A 25,825-nucleotide genomic window follows, 5' to 3' on the forward strand; every position below is an offset into this window, starting at 1 on the left:
TGTGCCGAAACCCGATTCTTTTTTCTTATTATTCTTCTTAAATTACAGAACTTGCATGGAGAATAGAAACAGATCATGTCATCCAAAGCTCGACAAGTCAGCTGTCCAGAAGGTGTACAACATGGTTTGGCTATGTAAGTATTCTATATTTGTAGGAACTTAAATCCATCATTAAATACTTTACTTTGCAGATTTCTACATAACCACAGCTTGGAACAAACTCAGTGTTTACTCACACTAACTTTCTGTACCTACATATCTTTTTCTCTGTATCCAATTTTCTTTCTCAATCCTCTTCCTCCACCGTTTTCCACCTTGTTTTCATTTGTCACGCACAACAACCAGCTAACGAATGAACTATTATCTCCTATGACAAATGGTAAGACTCTCTGGCAATATTGACTTAGTGGGGCGCCTCATACACTGGAATCACTTTGTCAAAATTGGCAGGGGCTTCGAGAGTTCTTGAAAGATGGAATGAACAGATAATAGAAAGTTACTATGAACTTTAGAAGCCCCCTCATATACAATGTAACTTTATCTACCTGCCATTTTGACTCTATTCAGGTAGTTGTCATCCAAAACCAGTGTTCAGAGCATGTTCAAATCCACCTGTTGAATCTTCTGTCTTTTTCCACGTTACCTTCCATACAATGCTGAGTTCTTTTCACAAGGCAGTGAGCTGACTCAGTGCTGGGAAGACCCAGAAATGCGGTGTGCTCCCTACCAACAAGGGGCTCGGCCAAATGAGAACTTCTAATCTGGAAATAATGGATTCTGATCATGGAATTTATTGATAGGTCGATGAGGAAAGAAGGCATCATCTTTTTTTATTTTTTTGTATCATCTTTCTCCTCAGTGATCAAAAATCCTAAGCTCTATGTTCAAGAAACCCTGACCTCAAACTATAGCTCTAACATTCACTAGCCGTGCCACTAGCCTGGTAACTTGCTTCATGTCAGTCTATCTCAATGTTGCCTTCCGATGAATGCATTTGTAAAACACCACCTAGACGGTTCTACTGCATTATCTTCTACAGAGTAACTAATACATGCTACCGCCAGTATCTTACTGCTATTTCTTTCTTCCTGTCACTAACATGGCGTACACACTTGGAAACAACATTTAAGAGACAGGTGAAAGAAAGAAAGAACCACAAGCAAGAAGCTAGAGCCTGGGGAGAGGGTAGGAAAAGCGGTCATTTGACTTTGCAAAAGTCAAGAGAGAAGACACTTTCAAGAAAGGAGAATGGGACTAGATTCCAAAATGCCATAAAAAGAGAGGATATATTTTCAGGATTGGACTGTACTGATAAACACACTGGATCTATGATAGACCTGAGCCTCTCTTTGTCTCCATGTTGATTCCATGGCTTATATATGGTACTGTTGGGTGCTTTAGCAATTGCTAAATCTAATGTTTCACAGTATTGCCTGAACATTAAAACCACTTGGGATCTTTAAAAAAGGCTAAGCTCCCCTGGTCAATTAAATTAAAGATCAAATGCGAATCACAGATGAGACCACTGGAATACTGATAAGCTGGAGCAAAGGAAAAAAAGCCCAATTTAACAGTGTGTGAACCTGAGTTTAAAACCCTAGCTCTGCTACTTCCTGCTTATTTAAACTTAGGCAATTTTGTATCCCAGAAAATCTTCTTCTCTCCATTTAAAAATAAAATAATAGGAATATGTGATCACTAAATGTACCTAAGTGCTTAATAGAATGCCTAGTCTAGGATAAATGCTTAATTTGTTTTGAGCCTGATCCACTTTTTTCTTCAGAACATCTCAGTCTAAGTTCTAAAACTGTACTTCTGACCAGAGCACGTAGGCACTGGAATTAGCGGAAATTACCTGGACCCCTTCATTCTTTCTCTCTTAGGCTCCACTTTTACAGATCCAACTTATTTCTAACTTGATGAGCTGGGTCCTATGCTAAACAGAGTAGCAAAGCTTCATCCCATCGTGGATTTCAAACAGATCGTTTGTTGACAAGCACATTTAACAGCATTTTATTATAACAATTATGAGAGAGGTTCTATAACTAGTCTCATTTTCCAGGTGAGAAAGCCAGGCTCAGGGAGGCTGAAAGACTTCTCAAGCATCCATCTCAGCAGCTTGGATGCTTCACCACCTCACTCGTCTGTGGTACACAGGTGAAGGCTCAGTAAAACAGACATCCCAAGGGGACTTGGACACACATCCATCCCTCCACCGAGGGACCCAAATGTCCCATCAGACTCGGAAGGAACACGTGTTTCCCTTTGTACGTTTCAGTCAAGGCAGAGTGTAGACAAGCTTTGGCCCTCATCTCGTGGTGGGGCATTTTATCATATGTTATCATACTGATCTCTGAATGCTCTTGACTGAAGTGATGAAAGGAACACAGGACAGAATTCCTCTTAAGGGTTCTTTGTGTTCATTCTCCATGAGTCAATATAACTCAACAATAATTCTATCTCGTGCTTTTAAAAAATGGATCAGTACTATACAGGTTACGAAGCATTGTCTTCTCTAGTTTTGGTTGTCCATGTTAAGTAAGTGGGCGGATTTCCAGTTTTGCAACCTATTGAATGCACAACTCTAAATAAGGTATGTGTACACGGTTTTCTGATATTTGCCCCCATCCCCCACCTGGTTGTTGGCAGACAGAATATTGTTGTCACACTCATTTGCATTTCATCATGTACCTTCCTTTTTTTTCTTAGAAAACAAAGATAAGCTTCCTTTCATAGTTGGAGAACACATTCTGTTGGCTCTCGTGACAATTTGAAGAGATTTATTGAAGTTGAGAGTGGAGAACTGGGTAGGATATGACTGATTTTATCCTTTACAAAAATGTGTATTTTGTTTTTCCTGCAGACTTCTTTTTTACTTAGAGAACTTCTCTTCTGTTTTCTGCTTAGACATGCAATCTGTTGATTTACCAGATGCATATCAGTGACTGGTTATAACATAATAAAATAGTCATATAAACAAAGCAAAATCTTCCAACATACCGAAACAGAGCCAATAGGAATAGATCATGATGCTGACAATGTGAGGAGGGAGTAAAAAAAGAGAAAGAAAATTGGAATGAGCTACTCTGGGCTTTAAAGGCACTTTGACAACAGAGTGGATGAGACTCAGAAAGACTTTATTCTGCTTTCCTTTATGCCATATTTTTGCCAGCTGAAATAAAATTTCTGTGTGCTATTGTACAGAGAACAATTTCCTAGAAAAAACAAGTCCTCACCCTAAATTTCCATCACATTCGGAATTTTCATATTATCACCTTCAGAGAGGAGACCCCTTAAAACTAGTTAACATCTGAACGACTATGCTTATCTCTGAATCACTCTGGTCATTTATAACAGTGCTGCTCACTTCTTTAAGGGGGAAAGGAAGGAAGGGGGCCTGACATGTGCCTAACCCAATGGTTCCAGTTAATTAGACTACAATGTGCACACTCTGAATTATACAATATTTTTCATAATAATTATATGCTATGGAGACATCTATTAAAAGCCTAAAGTGATCATTTAAATGCAAAATCCTTGATAGAAATCCATTATATTTTTCATACTAAATTAACATTACAGGCTTCTAAAGGATGCTTTAATTAGGCATGGATGTTATCAGCAATATTTGGCAAAATAAAGTCTGTCACTGTGAAATATTCATTAAGTTCAATTTCTGTCAGTCAATATTAAGTGTTTTCTGAACCTTACGATTTCAATGAGGTGCTGAGAGCTAAGTGAAAAGCTGAAACTCCCCTGACAGACTGCTTCCTTGTGTGCCCTGCAAAAGTATGTGGTCATTAAATGTCTTTTGCATATCATAACTGCCAAACAACTGCCTTCTGGTTCGTTGTTTCTACTCAGGGGCACTCCATTAGACGGTTGCCCAAGTGCGGCCCAGAGGGAAAAACAAAGGGGCTATCATAATTTAAATATAGGCAACTTGAAGGAAATATGTCTCTGTGTGGATTTACATGCACCCTAAAGACAACTCCACAGTCGGGGTGAGGGGTGGGAGGAGATGGGAAGCAATCTGAGAGGGTCTGGGGTCCACGGAGATGCTGAGAGAGAACAGGGAACACAAAAGGCTAGCCCAGCACGAGAGCACACAGCCAAGGCCAAGGCTGGGCAAGGCTGGGCAATGCGGCTGAGAGGCTTACCAGTAATTTTCCCATTGGCTTCCAGGGGAGGCTGCCAGCTCACGATGACCGCACGTGGCTTCCCTTCTCGCGTGATGACTGTCAGATCCTTGGGGGCAGAGGTCGGGGCTACGAGATGAGAAAGACAAGGCCTCGTCAGTGAAAGCTAACCAATGCTGGTAGGACTGTTCATCCTGGCACCGACACTCACAATCGGTCATGAAACCTATCATGTTTATTTCACTATTGAAAATTTATTTTGAGGGTTTGAAAAAAAAATAGAAAAGAAAAAAAAAGTCAGTGATTTTCCGTGGAAGCTAAGTGACTTCTGTTTGGGGGCACAAAAGAAACCATCGCTTTGAATCAAATATGAAGTTTTCAAAGACAAAGCACTAGGACACACACACATCAACTGGAGGAGGGAGGCCACTAGCACGAGGCTGAAAGGGCATCTAAGGATTCAAAATTAAGATTTGAAATAAATAGAATGGGGGTGGTGGGAGCATGGAGGGAGCAGTCACAAAAGTATTCTTGGTGGAAGATCAATACATCCCAGTTAGAGGTGAGATGACAGAAGCAGGAACGGGATCGTGACTGGGACATGTGCCTTGCTAGAAGAGCTTGACAAGATTGGTCCTGGGCCTTCAGACCAAGGCCCGTCATGGCCAAATTGATAGGGCCTGACCCATGACTATGCGGCCTTCTGTACTGACCTCAGGACCGTGACCTCCATCAAGCACATGCCGAGGAGGCAAGCCCCTCAGAAAGACACTGCCCTTCCTTCGGCTGGACAGAGCACTTGGAGGCCATCTACTCGCCCAGGCACCCCACCAGAGGGTGAGATTAGCTACAGCCTTGATGAGTGCACAGAAATCGTCCAATGGAGACCATCTATGTGGAGACTCTGCAAATGGATTTGGGGCTGCCTCTGCCATCCATGCCCTTTTGTGAAACAGGATGCTCAGAACGGAAGCCCGAATACACTTCCGAAGCTGTGATGATGAGAGGAGAAAACGCACAAGCGACACTTTCAAGTGCCCTCTACGCTACAAATATGAGGACCGTCTTACAAACAAGGGACTGCTCAGCCACTGGTCTACCCAGATTTGTAAAGGGATGACAACAGAAAAGTGGGTGAAGGGAGATGTCGGACAATGTAAAATCTGACAAAATAATAATAATCGATAAATTATTAAAGGTTCATGAGAACAGGGGAGCAGGGAGGGAGGGGAAAAACAAAGAGCTGATATCAAGGGCTCAAATGTAGTAGAAAGCAAATGTCTTGAGAATGATGATGGCAACAAATGTACAAATGTGCTTGACACAATGGATGGATGTATGGATTGTGATAAGAGTTGTATGAGCTCCCAATAAACTGATTTCAAACAAACAAACAAACAAAGGAATGTATACCTACTCCATGAGATTGATTTGTCTCCAGGAGACAACATTTTGTTACAACTCTTAGACTCCGGTGGAAGATGCATTGCCTTCAAGGCTAAAGAAATTAGTTAAAACTCAGGTGAAAATATCTTGGTGAGGTAAAGACTCCCTCATTCTCTCACTCACTGCCTTCCAGTCAAGGCTGACTTACAGGACAGGGTTGAACTTCCCCTGTGAGCATCCCAGACTGTCATAGGTTATGATTAGAAAATCGCATCTTCCTTCCAGGTAAATACTAGGTTTCTTTTAAAGACACGTCAAATAAATATTTAAAAACAGGAAGGTAAGGAATCCATCAAGACCTTGGTATTATTCTGGCATGAAACTGTCCTTCTTAAAAGCTACTCCCCCCTCCCACATATTATGTTTAATGAAATTCTAAACATACTTTAACAGTGGCAGCAAACTGAACCAGTTCAGTATTTTCCAGGCTTCCTTCTCGCGTTCCTGCTTTCTCACTATCTGTCACCCAAACAGGACCATTGTGAGGATTGTTCTGACATGCACAATCCGGCAGTATTCTGTTCTGTTGTATGTAGAGCCTCCCTGAATCAGAACCGCCTCCACACTACCTCCCAACAACATGGCAAAGACACAACCAGTCAGCCTGTTGGTTCTACGGTGGCTGGCAGGTTGCTGCCATGCTGGAAACTATGCCACTCACATTTCAACCATCAGACAGGGGCACCTCTAGTGGATAGGTAGCAGCAGAACTTCAGATGAAGATTGACTTGGGAGAAAGCCTTAATGGTTTATTTATCAAAATTAGCCCATGAAAACCCCACTGATCATGATAGAATGTTGTTCTACATACTTCTGGAAATGAGGCCTTAGGTGGCAGCAACTACACAATGGCCACAACAGTGCACCCACTGCCGATGATCAGGGAGCTTGGGCAGGATCATGCACAGTTTCATCATTCTGTCACCTGTGGGTCTCCCTGAGGCAGAGTCAACTCAATACAAACAAAGTGATATGGTTAATGTGATGTCAGCTTTCCTTCCTGGTAGCTCACAATTCTCCAAGCTTAGTAGCCATAATCCTGTTCATTTACATTTAGCTTGACATCAGTGTTTGTATTTTATGGTTGGGTCCTGGAAGAATTTTTTTTTTATCTTGAGTTAGGAATGCTTGAGTACCAAAAGGCAAGGGAGGAAAAACGTAGTCCTTCTTCTAAATTCATCCTCACTCTCTGCTCTCCCTTGATGCTCCTCCTGCAGTCTATTGTGTGGAATCTGAGCATTATCAATGCTCTGGCTCCAATCACTTTTTGGAATAGCATCCCACATATAAGACCAAATGCAGCAGAAAACCAATCACCCCCATTTTCCAGACCATTTCATTTCCAATGTCTGTGTTCTTAGAAGGGAGTCTTGGTAGCTCAGTGGTTATATATTGGGCTGTAATCTGAAGGATCGGAAGTTTGAAACCACCAGCCGCTCAGTGGGAGGAAGTGGCTTTCTACTCCCTTAAACAGTTACAGTCTTGGAACCTCAAAAGTGGTAGTTCTACCCTGTCCTATGGAGTCTCTATGAGTTGGCATCCACTCAATAGCAGTGAGTTTGGTTTGGGTTTGGTGCCTTTTAAAAAATCACTAGGATTCAAAGCAAACAAAAGTGCCATGTGATTGCAATTACAACCTCTTAACAAACAAGCAAAAAGAAAACAAGAGAAGGGGGAGAAGAGATTGAAAAGGGGAAAGAAAATACAGGGAAGAGGGAAGAGGAGGAGGAGGAAACAGTGAGCACATAATTGCTGGTCAAGTGTAGTTGATCTCTCCGTCAAGAGGACACATTGGTGTGATAAACAAAGTGGATGAAATCCCTAGCTCAGGGCCTTCTTGCAAGAAAAGCAGATTTGACGTAGCCAGACCACAGAGCTGAAACGCAGTCTCATAAAGAGTTAATTTAAACATTTTCTTTAAAAAGAATTAATTCAAAATATTTTCTAGTCTAGATAAGAAAGTAAAATACAGTTACAAATTTGCCTGGGTTATTATATCAAACATAAGATTTTTGCGATTATGGATGTAATTTGAAATGATCAGTCTTCATAAAAGGCTCTTTCCTCTTAACTGTGGAGAAATTCAAATAGATGTTTATTTAGAAACAGCCAAATGAAGAGGGTTGGATTGATCGAGGGAATCAGGTGTGGTTGGGGAAACTGATGCTTGCGTGTGCCTGCACATGCTGCTCCTGTCCTCTGGAAGGTTCTGGTGGGCAATGAGCCACCCAAGTCACAGCTCAAATAGTCCCTCCTTTGTGAAAAAAATTTTTCTCATTTCTCCAGAGAGAATTGGGTCCTTTGCGTTATTTGCTTGAATTTCTGTTGCTCCATGCTCCTGTGACTGAACTTCAGGCATTCTCTTCCTCTTGTACCTTGCTGTATTATAATTCTCTCAAAGCTGTAGCCTGCATTCATTTCCCTTACACCAAGTGCTGCTTCAGGTCCTTTACCACTACAGCTGAACACCATATAACATCCATAATTAGCATCTTAGCCCATTAGGGGAAAAAACACTACTACTCGTTTCTCTGGCTTGGACACAATTTTCCCTATACTTGACTTTCTTCCGTAAGTGCACGAATGGAAGGTAACAATTGTCAGATGGAAAGTTGTAGTCGATTTCGGTTGCTTGTGGCGCCCGTCATCCTGCTCTTTCCCGTCCTTACAGAGGCACTCTGCCTTTTCCTTTGGGGACCAACCTCCACTCTGTTTCATGTGGACTTGATAGGAGCAACAATCGATAGCTTTATGGTATCACCCATTCTCTCTTTAAGTTGTGTGACCACATGACTCAAGAAATGCTGATCAGATGCCCTCTCCTGGGAAATTAAATCTTGAGGCAAGGAGGAAAACAAGGAGCTTTCTTCCACTACTACAACAGCCACATCTGAGAGGGGTGTTCCAATCACTTCTCATCTTTAGTTCCTGCACATAGGTTTCTTTCTTGCTCATTTGTCTAATATTGGGCTTTTAAAATTCTTTAAGCTACCCAGTGTCCTTCCAGGTCTTTTATGTTATTTATGTTCATCAGATGTATTACATGGACAAATGAAGCATTTCATTTCAAGCATTGTCCAGCTATGGTTATTTTTATCATGAGCAGTTTCAGCACAAGGGCATAGTAATGCATCCCTGTACACTCTTTCCATGACTGCAGATGTGGAAACCAACCTTACAAATTATTTCATTCACTTCATTCCCTTCTCACGGTGACAAAACCGGCAGACACCTGTGAATTACTTCTTGCTTCTCATCATCACCCAGGGATCTCCTCCGTAGGCTATTGACACCTTTGTCTGGATCATTATCCGATGTGACAACTGCCCTTTCTACAAGCTACATTTTAGATAATATCTTTTTATCAGCAATGGGTCTCACCACTGGGGTCCCTCTAAGGCTAGGGGGTTGCTGAGAGCTCCCCTCGGTGCATTTATCAACTCGGGCATTAGTTGGTGGGCACTACGTTTGTGAAGGAGAACAATGAATGAGCTTGCTGGCATCTCAGGAAAATGATTATGTGTTAAAAGTATTACTCCTATTTCATTCAGGGAAGACTAAATGTGTTACATTTAACTCCTTTCATCTCTCTTTAACAAGAAAGAGAGAGATCTTTGTTCTCCCCTCAGCAGATAGCTCATTCAGCTGTTGTCATTCTTTCTAGGAGGCTGTGAATTTGGGCTTTCAGGACAGGATCCTGGGAGGAAGAGGCAATGGGCGCAAGCATGCTAAGTCGGAAGGTGGGATATTAACGTTATATCAGGCCAACTAGAAAGCTCATTAGAAAAGAAGGGCCCACAGGAAATGAACACATATTCACAAGGCACTTTCTAACAACTAACACAGTGATTTGGAACATAGATGAGAAATGCACACCATGGTACACATTCTAAGAACAAAAGAAACTCACATTATCCACAAAGAAGAGCTTTATTGACATAGAGCTTTTGTTTTGAGAATTCTCTAATTTGAAAATGTGTAACCTGGTTTGTTCCAAATATGATAAAAACCAATTACAGAAACCTGTTAAAGACTACATTCTCCAGATGTTGCATTAAGTGAACTATAAATGCCAAGGAACCCACATCTCTGCTGAGGTAATAAACTCTATATTTATGATGCATGGTAAATGTGATTGGTAAAATTTACAGTGACTTTTGTCACTCAAGATTTGAATTATTTCAAATTGCCTAAATGTATTCTCTTGTATTCCCATATATACTCGAGTATAAGCCGACCCGCATATCATCTGAGGCACCTCATTTTGCCACAAAAACTGCAGAAACCTGTGCTGAAAAACCTCGGCGTATACACAAGTATATACTGTACTTTCTTTCCAATGATTCAACAGAACCACCCGGGACCCTGTTGCCATGTAGAACTGAGGTTCTTTAGCCCTTTAATAAGCCCTCATTAGAATACAGTTGTCATACAGTGTTTTGTGTTGTATCGAATTTCTTTCAAAATATCTACCATGAGTCTTGCTCAAAGACACTGGACCGGGCAATGTGTCGGTTTGGAAGGGCTGCGGTGACAACCGCCACAATATTAAGCCCTCGGCTTTAGAGAACAGCAGTAGACTTCCTCACAGCTTGGGAGGCCAACAGTTCAGCTCTGGATATTCAGAGCGTGTTCCTTCTCTCGTGCACCCCTCTCCTAGTCTAGGGTCTGTCAGCCCCTCGGTACTCTGAGGTCTGGAGAGGCATTGTCTGTCTACCCATCGTGTGTATCATCGCCTGTTTCCCTCTCTTTTCATAGCTGAGAAGTCCAGGTGCTAACCTGCCCTCGAAGACCAACTTCACATAAATAAAGAACATCCTGTGTGAAAGCAGGATCACACCTCCAGGTGTGAGGGATATTAATATATATGGAGGAAGAGAACAATTCAATTAATGTTAGAGCTCAATGGATTGGTTTCTGTCTTTGCTGAAATATATCAAAAAGATTATTTATAATCAGATTCCCCAAGTTAACAACTCAATAGTGTGATCAGATTATTTAATGCACCAGAGGCTCATTTTCTTCGTTTCTGGGGTTGGAATGATAATAAGAATAAATATAAAATTCTTTGAATTCGAAAGTATTACATTTTTCAGATAGGAGCCACTGTGATTAAGGAGCCCTGGTGATGTAGTCATTAGGCACCCCACTGCCAACAGAAAGCTGGAACCCACCAGCTGTTCCGAGGGGGAACCTGTGGAAGTTTGCTTCTGTCAAGATCACAGGCATGCAAGCCTCATGGGGAAGTTCTACTCTGTCCTATAGGATCTCGGTGAGTTAAAATGGCCTGAAAGCCTATAGGTTTGATTTTGTTTGTTTGTTTTGCCTGGCAAGGTGCCCCTGAGATATTTGAGTGTGCCTGCGTTTTAACTTCTATAGACCCCAGGAAACACCTTTAGTGAAATAGAATGTTCCAACTAGTGTTTGTTCACATACCTGCTTCATACGTGGTGGCATGTGCGGTCATGCTCCATGTGCTCGATCTTCTGTTTTTGGTCACCATGACAGAGAACTCGTACATGGTGTTGGGTTTGAGGCCTGTTGCCGTGTAACTCAGAGACGTTGTGTCTTCTGACTATACCAGTGGGAGAAGCCAAGAGAAACAAAAATGAACTCTATCAACTTGGTTATTCGAGTCATATAAAAATACTACCAAAGCTATCAGAGAAATTTTTTACTAGATTATTTATGTGGGAAAAAGGGGGTTAATTATCAAAGACCAGAAAGGGAAGGCCACACCTTCTTTAGGCCACCACCAGCTCATGCTGAAGGAATGTCTCTCCTAGACAGTATCAGGAGATGTAAATGTGAAGTTGTTCCAAAGGGGTAGCCAACTGACACATTTTCCCAAGTGAGACAACAACTGCAGTGACAGGACAACTCCCATTGCCTATTGGGAATTCCAATTTTGAGCTTGTCTGCACTGATTCCAGTGAAAATTATAATATCCCAAATATATATTTCAGCTTATTTCAATGTTGCATGTGTCGTATTTATTATTCTTGTTATTGTCATTGTATCTTTGGTAACAAAGGTAATTCATTAGGGTTTTAATTTTCCCATGTCTAAGAAATGCATTTTATATGAAACACTGGATGATCACTGGAGCAATTGATCAGGAAAGGAATGGCAAATTTGATAAATACGACATAATTACATTAGTATGCAAAATAATGACAGTCTGAATTTGAATCTTCTGTATTTATTCTGTCTTTTTAATAAAATGCTAAGGAAATTTTCATAGCAAGTCACTTATCTTTATTTATTCCAAAGATTTAAATGGCTCTGAAGAAAATGCATAGGATTTCCCAGGTTCATAGACATTTTGTATAGGAGTAGGCTTCTTGGAGACAAGTTATGTTTTTTGTTTTTTTAATATCAATGTGTGCTTGGTATGTCAATTCTGACCTTCTTTCAGAATTCACTATTTACTTTCCCTTTTTATTTATTGCATGCGATCTAGATCCACCTATGTGTCATATCTACTTTCTCACTCCTTACTCTAGTATGGTATCTTCGTTTTATTCCATTACAACATCAAATAAATATTTAACTCCACTGATAATGTAAATGGGGAGCCCACTTTCCCAATTCAAGTGATTATCTCATAAACATCTACCAGTCATTCTTCTTAGACGATAGCTGTAAAAATGCATGTCCTACATAAACATAATAATAATTTATATGCTCAGGAAGAAAGAATTTCATCAACCAAGACAGAAAGCATATTGTGGGGTTGAGGGTGGGCAGCTAAATTTTGAAATGGTGATACATAACTTTCAATTTTGCCCTCTTCCGTGACCATTCTCTGAACCTGAGGAATGAGGATGGTAAAGAGTAGAGGAAACACGATTTGAGAACTGCTTCAAGTAAGAGAGTAAAACCCGTCCCTTTGGGTACAGACCCTACTGCCATGTAGGAGGCCACTAACCGCTGATCTAAGCAGTGCCATTCTGTTTATCCTCTGAAAGGATACACTTGCATTCTATACAGCGGCAGTTCTAGAATAAATGCTGGGAACTTATTGAGCAGTCTCTGAGATTTCATGGAAAGTATCCTCTTTTCATAAAACAAGTCTAGAGATACTTTACAAAGCCAAGAGCAATGCTTCCTTGTGAGTAAAGAATGTCCAGGTGGGACCATCTGAGCTCTCAACTTGCTTATCAGTAAAATGGGGATCACCTCAATACTGAATTCATGGCAGGACTAAGATAATTTAGAGACCATATAGTGGCTAGCCCAGAGTATGCATTAAGTATATATTATCTATGGCATGCCATCCATTTTCCCATGCTAGGTATAATTTTAAGCTTGTGTGCTCTTCCACTCCGAGTTGGAAGCATCTTGATGGCTGAGACAGATTCTCGATGTTCTGTCCACTTGGTCAGCACTCCTCAAGAGCAAAGTAAAGGTATTTGGTTTGGAAAAATGAATAAATGTCACGTGATGGAACACTTTAAAAGCAATTATAGTGTAGAAAATAATTCTTTTTGATCTGGAACGTTAATGGCGCATTTTGGCAACTCAAAAGACGAATGTGTAGATTGCTGCTTGCAAGGACACTCGAGGAAGTGGAAGCGGACCCCTGCACGTGAAGTCCTGTCGAAAAAAGACGCACAGCAAAATGGGCTATTACAGACAGCGCTTTACAAACTAACTGCCCACCCGCTCCCTCTATGTTTGGCTTGGTGGACTTCCCTCTTCCTGTTTATACAAAGCAATGATGATGGAAACCAGGTGAATGCAATTCCATTTAGTTGAATGGGGCACTTTTGTCAAGCCATGAAACCAATACTCACACAATGGTGTAGTCTCACTTTTTACTTTTAAGGTAGATGTGACTCTTCCTAACCCACAGATGAGAAAAATTCAGTTGGGCAAGTTAATTGGTATGACATGATGCATTGTAGCAAGATCTACTACTGAGCGACACTGAACATCATTTATGTATTTCCCCCATTCTCCCTTGTATTTTGGGTATGTCTTTCTACCCCATAAAGCTATGGTGGGTATGCTTACATATGAGACAATGGTTTGAAAAGGAAAACCTGTAAAATCAAAGATACATATTACTATTATTTGTAAAATGTAAATGCTTTTCATTTCTTTCAAATGGATTAGACATGTTCTTGATTTATCCTTGCTATTTGTCCTAAACAATTCTTTCCAACAAAGCCTTCTTCTTCCCAGGGAATGGATGCACAGTGCGTGGTGGAAATTGAAAACTGTAGATCAGAAAACATTATGATGAGAGAAACCATTTAAAATATATATTTATTTCATTTTCCTATTCTCTAGCTTCAAACCATAAAAAAAAAAAATTAGCCACTACTAATAATGCTGGCTTTTTTGTGCCGGGCCTCATTTTAAAGGCATTCTCTGTGAGACTCAATAATCCTGGGTCAGTCTCACTAACGATTCAACTAAAATAATTTGCCTCGAGAAATTTTGGAACTCCGACCATTCTGCAGAGAACAATCATTGTCCTTCAGAACATTCTCCACTCTGGCAGAGTAGTCCCGACCATTCTGTGAGATGAATGTACCTCCAAAGTACAGTAATTATGAACATAAAAATTTTAAAGTGGAGAAAGACATTTTTTAAAGTAAACTTAGAATTGGACAATCTCTATAGAGAGAGAGATTACTTTTTTTAATGCTCTCATATGTTGCATTGGTTGTCTTATCTGATAATGTTATCTTTATTTATAGTTTTGCTGAGTCTTAAATCTAATACTGTAAGGAGATGGATGGGGTACTTTCAGCATATCTTATATCAATGATACTATTTGGACTTGCCTGGAGAGTTTTTCCAAATACCTGACCTAGCAAGGCAGCAGTACCAGAGAAAACTGCCTTTTAAATGGTTTCAACTAAAAATCTGATTTATGACAAAATGTGAATTTTATGCAGTCCCAAATAGAAATGCACTAGAATTGGATCCAACATGGGTACAGAAGGGAGGAGGAGGAAGACTTAGAGAATTGTCGGTGGACTTTTGCTACCTTGTCAGTGTCTTTGGAGCTGGAAATTCCCAAAGGATATTTTATCTCCACAAGTAACCAGTGGTGTGAGGCTGGATTAAACACCAAGGTGCTTCAGTGAAAAGAACATGAACTAGAGTGTCAGGAAATCCCAAACCTCCCTGAACACTACCATAGGTGAGTGCTAAAGAGGATGGGTATAGAAGGGTATGAAGATCCTGATTTGGTTTCTTGGTTACTGAGTGATATTTACTCTCTTCTTTTCACAGTTATCATGTGAATAACTTAGGAATTATTTCAAGTATATCTATGGAACTTAGTGTATACACAACTCAATACAAAATTGAAGGTACCACACTAAGAAACAATTACTGAACCATGTTTGTTTCAAAATAGACTACCTATACAATTTAGCATAGTTCTAGATATACGGTAGGTATTGGATTCACACTTCTTGAACTAAGTCTTCTACAATCGATATCTGTAGATAATGATATGGTAAGCTTACAGTGTCATCCAATGGCCCAGTAGATAACTGCTTGCTAGGACTGCTGAAGTTTAAGGATATGAACTAAAATATGGAGAACTCTTAAGGAGCCCTAGTGTTGCTATGGGTTAATCACTGGGCTGCTAACTGAAATATCAGTGGTTCTAATGTACCAGGGGCTCTGCAGCAGAAAGACAAGGTTGTCGGCTCCCATACAGGTTTGATGGTATCAGACATCCTAAAGAGAAGTCCTACTCAGTCTTGTACAGTTGCTTTGAGTTGGAATCTACTCAGCGACTGTGGGTTTGGCATTGTGGCTCTTTATTTGGGGTAGGGGGCTTTTAAAGGTGTCTTGGTGATGTCATATTAGACACTCAGTGGGTCTTTATAAACAATGGCTCTGTAGACAAGAAGATATGGTGATCTGCATTCTAAATCTACAGATTACATCCTAAGACATTCCCTAGGGCAACTCCACACGGTCGCATATGGTTTCTCTGAGTCAGAATTGACTTGATGATACACAACAACAACCATAACAATGAGCTCTGGGGAACAAGTGAGATGTCGATGAGTGGGACCAGAATGAGAGGTCTGATTCAGATTCATTAAAAGGGGGAGTGTAAATTGTAGGTTGTTTTTGTTTTTGACAACACAAGGGTACTTTGAGGTTAAACAAGGAAGTGAGTGGATGGTAATGGCATTGAGTGTTTTCTAAGGCAGCTTATAAAGATTTAAACAAATTATCTCCAAGACATGAATTCTCAGACACATACTCCTTACAACACAGGACTCTGCGACACTGGAAGGGTTGCCATGGGCATCGATCTAGATTCCAAAGGAAAAAGGAAACCTTAAAATCTACCCAGACAAGAAATGTCGAGCCCTGCTATTTTCAGCAGAAAATGACATTCTCTTGTACAGAACCAACTTATTTATACAAAACCAGCATCTGGTGGAATTCAAATAACATTTTGCAGCTCTTGATGTTTTTCCTCCTTGCTACAGAATTGTTTCCTAAGACACAATTATTCTCATGCTAATTTTAGATATGGAGTTATTAGGATGCTTTGTTTTTTTTTGCATTTAGTGTCACTGCAGCGAAATGACTCATGGCAGTCCAGGACACCTTTAAAACAACGTGTTAAACAAATGACAGCTCATTTTAAATTGCACACCATCAATGAGAACTTCACCTTGTATTTCGCACTTGCAGAAAAGCTGGTCCTCCACCGGACAGTGTAAAGGCGCACATCAGACGTTTTCTGATTCTTAGGGACAGAGTTGTCTGCCCAGCTGACCCTCACGGCATCATGGGTAAGAGCCACAGCCTGTACACCTACTGGTGGGAGCATGGGGGTGGAGATATCTGGGACGGAGGTGGGGAAATCATCAAGCAAAGGATAATAATCAACTGGGTCAGTGGGATCTGGGTTCAAAACCCACCAAATGAAACAAACAAAGAAATACGCAAAGAAAAGTCAAAAAATAAATATCAGTGGTAACACATCACAATGAGTTAAATGCATGGCAACAATGATGAAAGGGAACATGAGAAGAACAGAAAAAAATGCAATTAATTCCATCGGAAAACACATTAGAAATAGTATTTCTCTGTTGCAAAAATAACTGAATATTTTGTACAAGTCACTCATTTCTTTAGAGTGATTTTCATCAATTTGGCTGTCACTTTGAGCTATATATTTTGAATCCATTTCTGGGAACGCTGCACATTGTTTCTTAAAAGAGCGAGTCAAGAAGTGTTCAGTTTGATAAATATAACTTAAAATAGCAACCAAAAAACTGCCTTTTGGGAGAGTATTTGATTAAATTCCTCCTATAAAGAAATAAATACCTATCTAATTTGTATCTTTTCTTCTCCTCTCTCTAGATTCAGTTTGTCTAATGGTCTCATATCTCAACGCTTAGGTCCGCATGCATATTTGCCACGAGAAACACATGAAGAACAAAGCACTCCTTGGTCCACAGCAACTTGTCGCTGGTTGTGGTTCCATTTACTCGAAATGACATAGTCCACAGGGGTCACATATTTCATAATTAGATTTCTGGTAGGATCTTGAAGGGCAGATCTCCTTAGGTGGGAATCGCTTAGAGGAAGTACCCAAGTGTCTAGTAGGACCTACATCCACACAGAGACATTAGTATGATTCTGTCTACAGGCATTTATATTCGACTTTCCCTCCTCCAATCACGTCAAGTTCGGTGGAGACACTAGAGTATTGGCGATTGCTGAAGTTGGCAGGGAGGTATGCGCGTACTTTGATCCTACCATAATCAGAATCTGCATCATGTGAGCTTTCCACCAAATTCTCTCGGCTGACCCCGGAGGCCCTTAGAATCTGAGAAGCATTTGGGGTGGCCAGATTCAGGGTCTGATGTGGGCCGTTTGGTTTGCTATTTCTTAAGCCAGATCCACCTTAAAACCCTACCTCCATACTGTGCAATGGGACTCCCACTATCAGAGCAGGCGCTTGCTCGGGCCGTGCCTGTGATGACATTTGGGGAGAAGAGACATACTACAATGTCATGTTAGCTGCAGCTGTGTACATACAGAGTTTATTTTTTTAAACGGCAGAGTTCAAAGCCGAGCGACTGCTGGCTGGTTTTGATGATTACTTCGCTCTGTCCACGGCATTTCAAATGCCTATCACCTATTCAGCACTGTTTTCCAATGAATTATTTAGTAGTGTACTGGGCTGTGGTCTTTGTAGGAAAAAAGAAAAGAAAAATGAAACCCAGAAAACAAAAACAGAACAAAGGAAAGAAAGGGAGAAAGAGTGAGAGAGGGGAAGAGAAATGTGTGTTTAAAATTTAATGATGGAGTCAAGGCTTCCCTATCTCCTTTGATGTCTTTTTAAAAAAATCATTATTATTATAATTACAGTTCCTTTAAACCCAAATGGATTATGGAGTGACCAAGGGGGCAATGCGGACATGGCCGCCTCCAGAGGTTCCCAGTCACGTGTCAGCTGGGTGGATGGGGGCTGACAGTTCTGCCCACATGAAGCAAGTGCTGTCTGGTGGCACTGGTTTCCATTCCTGCTGATTTTCCAAGAAAAGGAACACACACAGGAGGAGAGAACTGGGAATCCCAGACACTTTTTTGGAATGCTATTAGCAGGTTAGGAAGCTCTGATGGTGCAGTGGTCATGAATCGTGCTGCTGATTGAAGGGTCTACGTTCAAACTCATCAATCATTTCACAAGTCAAAGATGTGACAGTGTCCAGAGACTGCTGATCTTTGGAAGCCCCAGGGGGCAGGTCTACCCTGTCCTACAGGGACGCTAGGAGCTGATAGCAATGTTTGCTTTGTTTTGTTTTTATTAGTAGATTGGTTATTTCTTAGCTTAATCGAGCTTTGTTGACAAATGTCCCTGAACTTTATGGTCTTTCACAGCTACCCCTAAAGGTTATTTTTGAAAAGTACAAGTATTTCTACTTCAAGAAATAGTAATACTCAATCCCGCTATGCCTGGATTTCAGTGTGGTCTATTTTATAGGATGATTGATTTATTTATGTGAAGTCAGATCCATAACACTTCCCTTATATAATTCAGACTTATGTAATTCAGACATTTTTGCCCTTGCCAATTATCTTCCATCTCTTTTAAGAAATATATATATTTAAAGACAAGACTACCCTTTCATTCACGACTTCCTTTAAAGCTGTATTATCTAGTCCATATAAGTACTGATTGCATGGACTATTTAACGTTGAGTCAATTAAAATTAAATCTCAAAGTATCTCTGCTGTACCAGCCTATTTCAAGAACTCGATGGCACCCATTCAATGACAGTGGGCTTTGTTTTGGTTACGGAATGGCCACAGGGGACTAAATGCCAAGTGCATTAAGTAATGCACATATAGAGTGATTCCATCAAAGCAGAACATTCTCCTGCTCTAAAACTATGTATACAAGACTTGTTTTTGCTAATTTTCCTTCTGTCAGAAAGTGACATTGAGAGAAAAACATTTTCTTTCTTCTCAAAACCTAGCTACAATTGGTTTTTCTGGGTGGTTCCCTTCCTTTCATGTTCTCTACCCTAGCCCCTTCCTCCTGGTTGCTTGCTTTCCTTGCTGTGGATTTTTAGGGGTCATATTCAGAGATGAGAGCAGAACAGAACAAAACAAAGTTAAAAAAACAAAAACAAATACAGCTTCACACCTTTTGCTAAAAAGAGAAAGCTATTCAATTCCTAATAGTTGTTTTGGGAAGAACCTACCAATTTTCAGTTGATGTACTAAAGTTCCCTCTAGGCTCTACAAATAATAATGCTCATTTACATCTGGATTGTAACTCATTACAGCCTTGATAAAATATTAGAGAACATAGAACTACAAATGACACACGTCATTAGTCTGCTGTCACTCGTCTTCCTTATCATCAAAATGAGGCATTCTTGAAACAAGAAATGACCATCTTTGCAGCCACAATGAAACTCTTTAACCCACTTGACCTGGTGGATCTTCTGACAGCTTGAGTGCTGACCTGTGGGTGTGCGGTAAGGCCCCAAAGTGCACCAAACTCTGTGAGCGTGTGCAGGTTGCGACCGTCATAGCCCAAGGCTTTCTCTAGCGTATCCATTTATTGCCTCTGTGATATTTTTTATTTTCTTTATGCTACTCTTTTCAGAAAGCTGCTCCTCAGAATCCTTTGCAGAAACTTTAGAAACAGAGAATGCTTTTGATGTGATACTACAACGCATCTATTGATGGTGTTTCTGTGCACACTTTAACCTTCATTTCTGTTTATCCATTTTTGTTCTCTTTATCACTTTAAAAACACAATATAATAAACCTGCCATATTTGGTAGAAGTTTGTGTGCTTTTTTTCAGGGTCTTGTTTTATACATGTCTCTCCGATTCCTTATTGGCTTACCAACTGCCTCTTCATATGGGTTCCAATCTCTGATATTATTTAATTTCTCAGTTTAATTAGGATGAGTCATATTAAAGGTATCTCTGGGATCACTGTCATTTAGAAACCATTCTGCATGCTGAGGATTAAAGAATGACAACAAATGCTAACAGCTGATACTGTTACGACTGGTTCCTTCTGAGCCCTGGTGGCGTAGTGGCTTCCCAGCTGGGCTGCAAACCGCAAGTCAGTCGTCTGAATGCAGCCCTTTTATTTCTATCCCTCGGGATTTGTGGGGGCGGCACCGATTCCTCTTCGTGCGCTCTGTGGTTCCCCATCCGATCCTGTTCTCAAGTCTTTCGGTTTAATTAAGACAATATGGCTTGTGTGTTAAAGGAGGGTTGACGGTTGTAGAATTTGGAAGGTGCGTGGGTCTAAAGCCTAAAGGAAAGCGATGGGATCGCTTTCATATTGCTCTCTGGTCTCAGACTCAAGTCTGAGCTGCCCATGTCGCTTTCCCGGGACACTGAACAGTTCCACAAAGGTATGTCTTAGTCCACTTTTTGGAGCCCACCCAGTCTAGCTAGTGACACGTCACGGAAGCCTCAACAGCCTCCACGAATAGCTTGCGTTTCTACCCATCCAGTTTTCAGGCCTTTGAGCCTGTTTGCTCTCATGCCTTGCCTATAGGCACAAAAACAAAACAAACCTCACTGCCATCAAGTCGATACTGCCGCATAGCAATGCCATTGGGCAGGCTGGTACTGCCCCTGTAGGACTCTTAGACTGTAACTCTTTATGGGAGTAGAAAGTCCCATCTTTCTCCCATGGGGCAGCTATGGGTCTCAAACTGCTGACCTTTCGGATCGCAGTCCAAGGAATAACTACACCACCACCAGGGCTCCTCTTGCCTGCAGGCAGAGCCTAACTCAAGAAGGAATTCCTAGAGGTGAAGAGCCCCTGAAGCAGATGGTCCTTTACTGCCCAGCGGTTCTGGGCATGAACGGGAGCAACCTGCAAGCCCAGCTCAGGAAGTGGCCATCTGTGTGACTCAGCCTGATCCACAGTCACTTGGAAAGAGTAGTTTGTCTTGGTTGGCTTAGCTAGAAGGACCGTCTGCAGAGAGCAGGTGTCCATTTGAGCATGTGCAGGCTTTGTACGGGTACCCTCTTGTCCACATGTCAACGATGTGACGGCCGCTGCCCCAAAACGTGATGCTCTTGGTAGAGGAGAGACACCCGTGTCCTCTAAGGCCATGCATTCCCTCCACTTGATTTTGAAAATAAATCAAGAACGAGGGTGGAGGTCAGAATCACTCAAGGCATGCCTGTACTGGTCCGTATTCTTGCTCGTCCTGTCTCTCTCGTTGCTATCTTTTACTTTAGTCTGTGTTCCTTTTTCACCATAACTCAAATGCACCGATTGTCTTGTCACAAAAGGACAAACACTTATAGCTCACCTGTGATAGACCGCGTGGTGGCACTTTCATACAGAGGCACGCCTTCTCCAGCATTGTTGAAAGCTTTTAGAGAGATGACGTAATGCGAACTTGACTCTGGGGGGGTGGAACAAAAACAGAAACACAGCGAATATATTGATTTATTCAGTGTCCCGAAATGCTCGAGATAAACATTTTCCTGACAATAAATTTAATCTAATCTCTGAAGGAAACTGCTGTTTTACAACACGAGCTGGTTTTCTGGGCAGAAGGTGGCAATCAGTGCTTGCAGTTTGTCTAGGTGCTGAGCTTCCTGAAGCCCTGTGAAAAGAGACTCAGTGCAGCTGAATACTTAAGGAAAGAGAGAGACTTAGTGACGAGGTGGGAAGTCAAAAGCATATGCACAACACTGATAACAAAACAAGATGAGGAGATATGCGCTCAAACCCTAAAACAGAAATGAGTGTGGACAAACGGACACCAGCTTGAGGCCCTGCATGTTACCCTCTTTAGTGTGCGAGAAATCACAGGGAGGCCTCCAGCCTGGGACCAGGTGAGACGGCACCGACCGTCTTTGGTGTGTGTAACAGGCACTCGGTTTGACCAAATAAATCTAAATTCTCAAACCAGCTGATGGAGTCTCTATCCAGGACAAAGTCTGTGTGAGAGAGACTGCTGGAAGCGCCTTTGACTGTGAGCAGGACAGATGAAACAGGAATTAAGGAAAGGGACAGTCTAGAGGCAAATAGAAGAGGGGATCAACCAGTCAAGAAAACTTTGGAAGCAAGCTGGTACTGGTTTAGCCTAAAGTAATGTTTGGGAATCTTTCCCTATGGAGGACTCAGAAAGGAAATATTTTGTGCTTTGTGGGATACATGAGCTCTATCACGCATCCTTCTTCTTCTTCTTTTTTTTTTGTTCACTGTGGAAAACATTCCTATGTCATGTGTTCCACAGGAAAACAAGACCTACGCCAATGTAACCTGCAGGTCTCAGCTCTTCAAACCCTGGACCAAAGACAACTGTAGCAGAAGGAACACTGTATGGATGGAAAAGCTGTTGAAATTCTAAGGAAAAAAGTTTCCTTTTTGAACTTCAGTAATAGAACATGCATGAGTCTAGAGTTCTTGCAGACTTAAAAAAAGAAATAAATTATCTGTATAGGTAAATATACCAGAGGAATAAGTTTTAAAAATAAGTCCAAAGTACACAAGAAAATGTAGAGGACAATTGCAATATACTTGTTCAAACCGAGCAAAGCAACATTAGAAAAAAAGTATAAGACACAAGATGTGAGTTAAAAATCAACAGAAGTAAATCTAGGACATGGTGGAATTGCTCCGCTGAAAAGTTAATTATAAATGACAAAAATGTTTTAGAACTAAAGACTTGCCTATATGAGTTAATAAATGCAACTTGAAAAATTAAATTACAGAAGTGACACAGATTAAAGGGAACTTGAGAAATATTAAAGTTAAAGGAGTACTTCATATACAGAAAATAGCAGCACTTGATGCAAATGAAGAAAACATACAAAAGTATTAAACATTGACAAAATCTTTCTGTGTGTTTATCTTTTATTTTTTTTTTACTTTTCATGTGTCATTCAATATTTTGCCCATAAATCCCAAACCAAACTCATTTCCATTGAGCCAGTTAGGATTCATAGTGACCCAGGAGGGGCAGAGTTCCCCCTGAGTTTCTGAGACTGTAAATCTTTAGTGGAGCAGGAAGCCTCAACCTTCTCCCACAGAGTGACTGGTAGTTTCAAAGTGCTGACCTTGTGGTTTGTTGCCCAAGAAAGGACCCTCACTGCCAGCAGGGCTCCTTACAAAATTATTCAATTGTTCACCGCCAGGCTTCACGTCTTTCTTCAGAGCTTTCAGCACAATAAATACCGAAACTATTCTGCCCTTGTGTTTTCTTTTGTTTTTGAAAAGAGAAGGTTTTCCTAATTTTATTTTGTCAAGAGCATACATAGTCAAATTTTTACATTTACAATTTGGTGATAGTGCTCGTTTTCGCAGCTGTACAACCATTTGCCCCCTTTTCGTGAACAATCTCATTACCCTATAAAATCTCTCATTTTTAAGTATGTATTATAAATTTGATTCCAAATAGACCGGTGTTAAAATAGCATAATGCTCAGGCAGGTGGGTTAGCGTTTAAGATGACTTCAGGGTATATTTTTGAGTATTTGAATAACTGAATATACCTCGGATACAACACCCACCATCGACAAATTGGTGAAATGATACACTGAGCCCTCTGTGTCATCTAACTGCAAGTCTGTGCACATTTCATGATAATGCTTTCTTTCGTCTCCTCCAGCTGCCCTTTGGAATCATTTGTTCAGTTCGTTTAGCTTTTCCACATCCATGAGCAAATTTCAGAATTTCTTCTGACATCGACCATGGCCTTTTGGTTTTCCCCCTGTCTTTTGAAGGATCTATTGTTATTTATATGCATGTTTTCCTTGATGTCCTCCCACAATGCATCTTGTCTTCCATCATTGGTGTTCCATGTGTGAAACGTACTCTTGAGTTGTTACCAGCTGGGTTAGACCAAGGGTTGTACTTTTGCCCTTGAGGATTGGTTTGACTTTTCCTCTGCTTTAACTCAGGCTTGCTTAGGAACAGTTGATGGTGTGTCCTGAGCTTTGCTCTGATGGTTAATATTGAACTTCTCTATCACCTCTTCCCACAGCTGTAGGAGATTTGTTTGATGTGTATAGTCACTGTTTATTGTGCTGCCAAAAATATCCCTATCCAATGAATTGATCTTGCAAAAGCACGATGCCGTATGTATCACTGGAGCTCTTGTGTTGATTGTATAACCCCAAGCCAAAGTTTCCAAATACCCACACTTCTCTGTATCTAATTTTCACATTTCAACCCCTAGTAATTACTGCCCCTAACTACATGCTTGATAAATTTCAGAGGGCCGCAGCTAGGGAAACTCTCTAATTTCTTCATGTTTAGCATTATTGGTTCTTGTGTAAATTGGAATCATAGGCAGGTTAACTGGTCTACTGTTAGGACCCTATGACAGACAGCGCTACATTCCAGGGTAGTTCTTGAAATGTTCTTTGAACGACAAATGGGACGCTGCCCCTCTCCAACTTGTCATCTCTGGCATAGTAGATTATATGCTTTTCCATTCCGCTCGTTAATGCCCAAGATATTGATCTTCATGCATTTCATTCTTTTTTGACAACTTCAAGTTTTCCTAGGTTCCACTTGTACATGCCACTTGCTGATTATCAAGAATGTTTGACACTATTTTTTTCTTATTTTGAGTTATGTCTCACTGGCAAATGAAGGTCTCGGAAGCTTTACTCTATCCCAACCATTAGAGTCTGCTTTGAGGGGGCAGCTCTTCCCCCGTGGGATCTGACTGCCTTCCTGAGGGGGTGGTGTTCTGGCACTATGTCAGACAATGTTTCACTCCTATTCGAAAGGTTTGTGCTGACCACTTGTTTGAGAATTTGACCATTGGGCCCTCCGCCCTTCTCTGGAGGCTCTTAGGAAGTCTGCACACCACGGGTGCTCTTACTTAGTTTACTGCGATCGAGTCCATTCGGACACCTAGAAACCCTATGGAAATTCCCCGATGCATTTCTGAGGCTGTTGACCTTGCTCCTGGTTTAAATACCAGGGACAGAGCTTTCAGCATCCTCGTGACATGCATACCACCACCATATGACAAGCTGACACATGAATGTCGGGCAATACAAATATTATCCAGTTAAGGTTTAGCCAGTGGCTAGCACATTCTATTTCTTTGATCCTGTTTCAAATTCTTATGGGGGCTTCAGTTCTGTGTGCGTGCTGAGGAGAGAGGGTACTCTGAGGATGAATGGGGTACAAGGTTACAGTTTTCTCCCCACATGGACATGCCATTGAGTAGCCCACCACACGGGGGCAATGTGGAGCTATTTTCCTGCACATGCTCAGAGCTCTTCAACCTGTAAAGCGCTACATCACAAAAGATTTTGCTACCTCTGTGGAAGTATGGAAAGGAACGCAGATATCACATTGGTGAAGCGCTCCAGGACTCGCTGAAAGGCTAATGGTTCAAATCCACCGATTGCTGGGTGGGAGAACGATGTGTTAATCTGCTTCCTTAAAGATTACAGCCTTCCAGTCTCCTCCACAGGGCAGTGATCTTGACAGGCTTTCAAGGTTTATGGGCTCTGTTCAGTGCAGAAGTTGTACATCGGAATCCATTTGACAGGAGTGAGTTTCAGGGTAGCATCCAATGAGTTCAACATATTTAATGTAGTCATGGATTCAGAGTGAATTAATCATTCCTTATCATCAAACCCTACTGTTCAGGACTCCGTGACAATTATGACAGCGAGTCTTTGCTTTTGTTTTACTGAAATATAATGGATCTCTGCCTGAAGGCTTACCGATTGCCTCTGAAAAATAAAGTGCCCTGTTATTTTTT

General features: G+C 41.1%; 1 protein-coding gene across 1 annotated transcript in view; it reads right to left on the bottom strand.

Moving 5' to 3' along the window:
- Positions 1-25,825, bottom strand: part of DCC (DCC netrin 1 receptor) — an 824,140-nt gene that overhangs the window by 133,572 nt on the left and 664,743 nt on the right. Inside the window, exons 15-18 of the mRNA XM_075533227.1 lie at positions 21,395-21,490; positions 16,252-16,484; positions 11,022-11,160; positions 4,161-4,268 (exon numbers count right to left, since the gene is read on the bottom strand). Of these exons, the coding sequence (XP_075389342.1) occupies positions 4,161-4,268; positions 11,022-11,160; positions 16,252-16,484; positions 21,395-21,490 (576 nt within the window). The remainder of the gene's footprint in view (positions 1-4,160; positions 4,269-11,021; positions 11,161-16,251; positions 16,485-21,394; positions 21,491-25,825) is intronic.

Source organism: Tenrec ecaudatus, chromosome 15, assembly GCF_050624435.1.
Source record: "Tenrec ecaudatus isolate mTenEca1 chromosome 15, mTenEca1.hap1, whole genome shotgun sequence".
In the NCBI taxonomy this organism is placed as follows: Eukaryota; Metazoa; Chordata; class Mammalia; order Afrosoricida; family Tenrecidae; genus Tenrec; species Tenrec ecaudatus.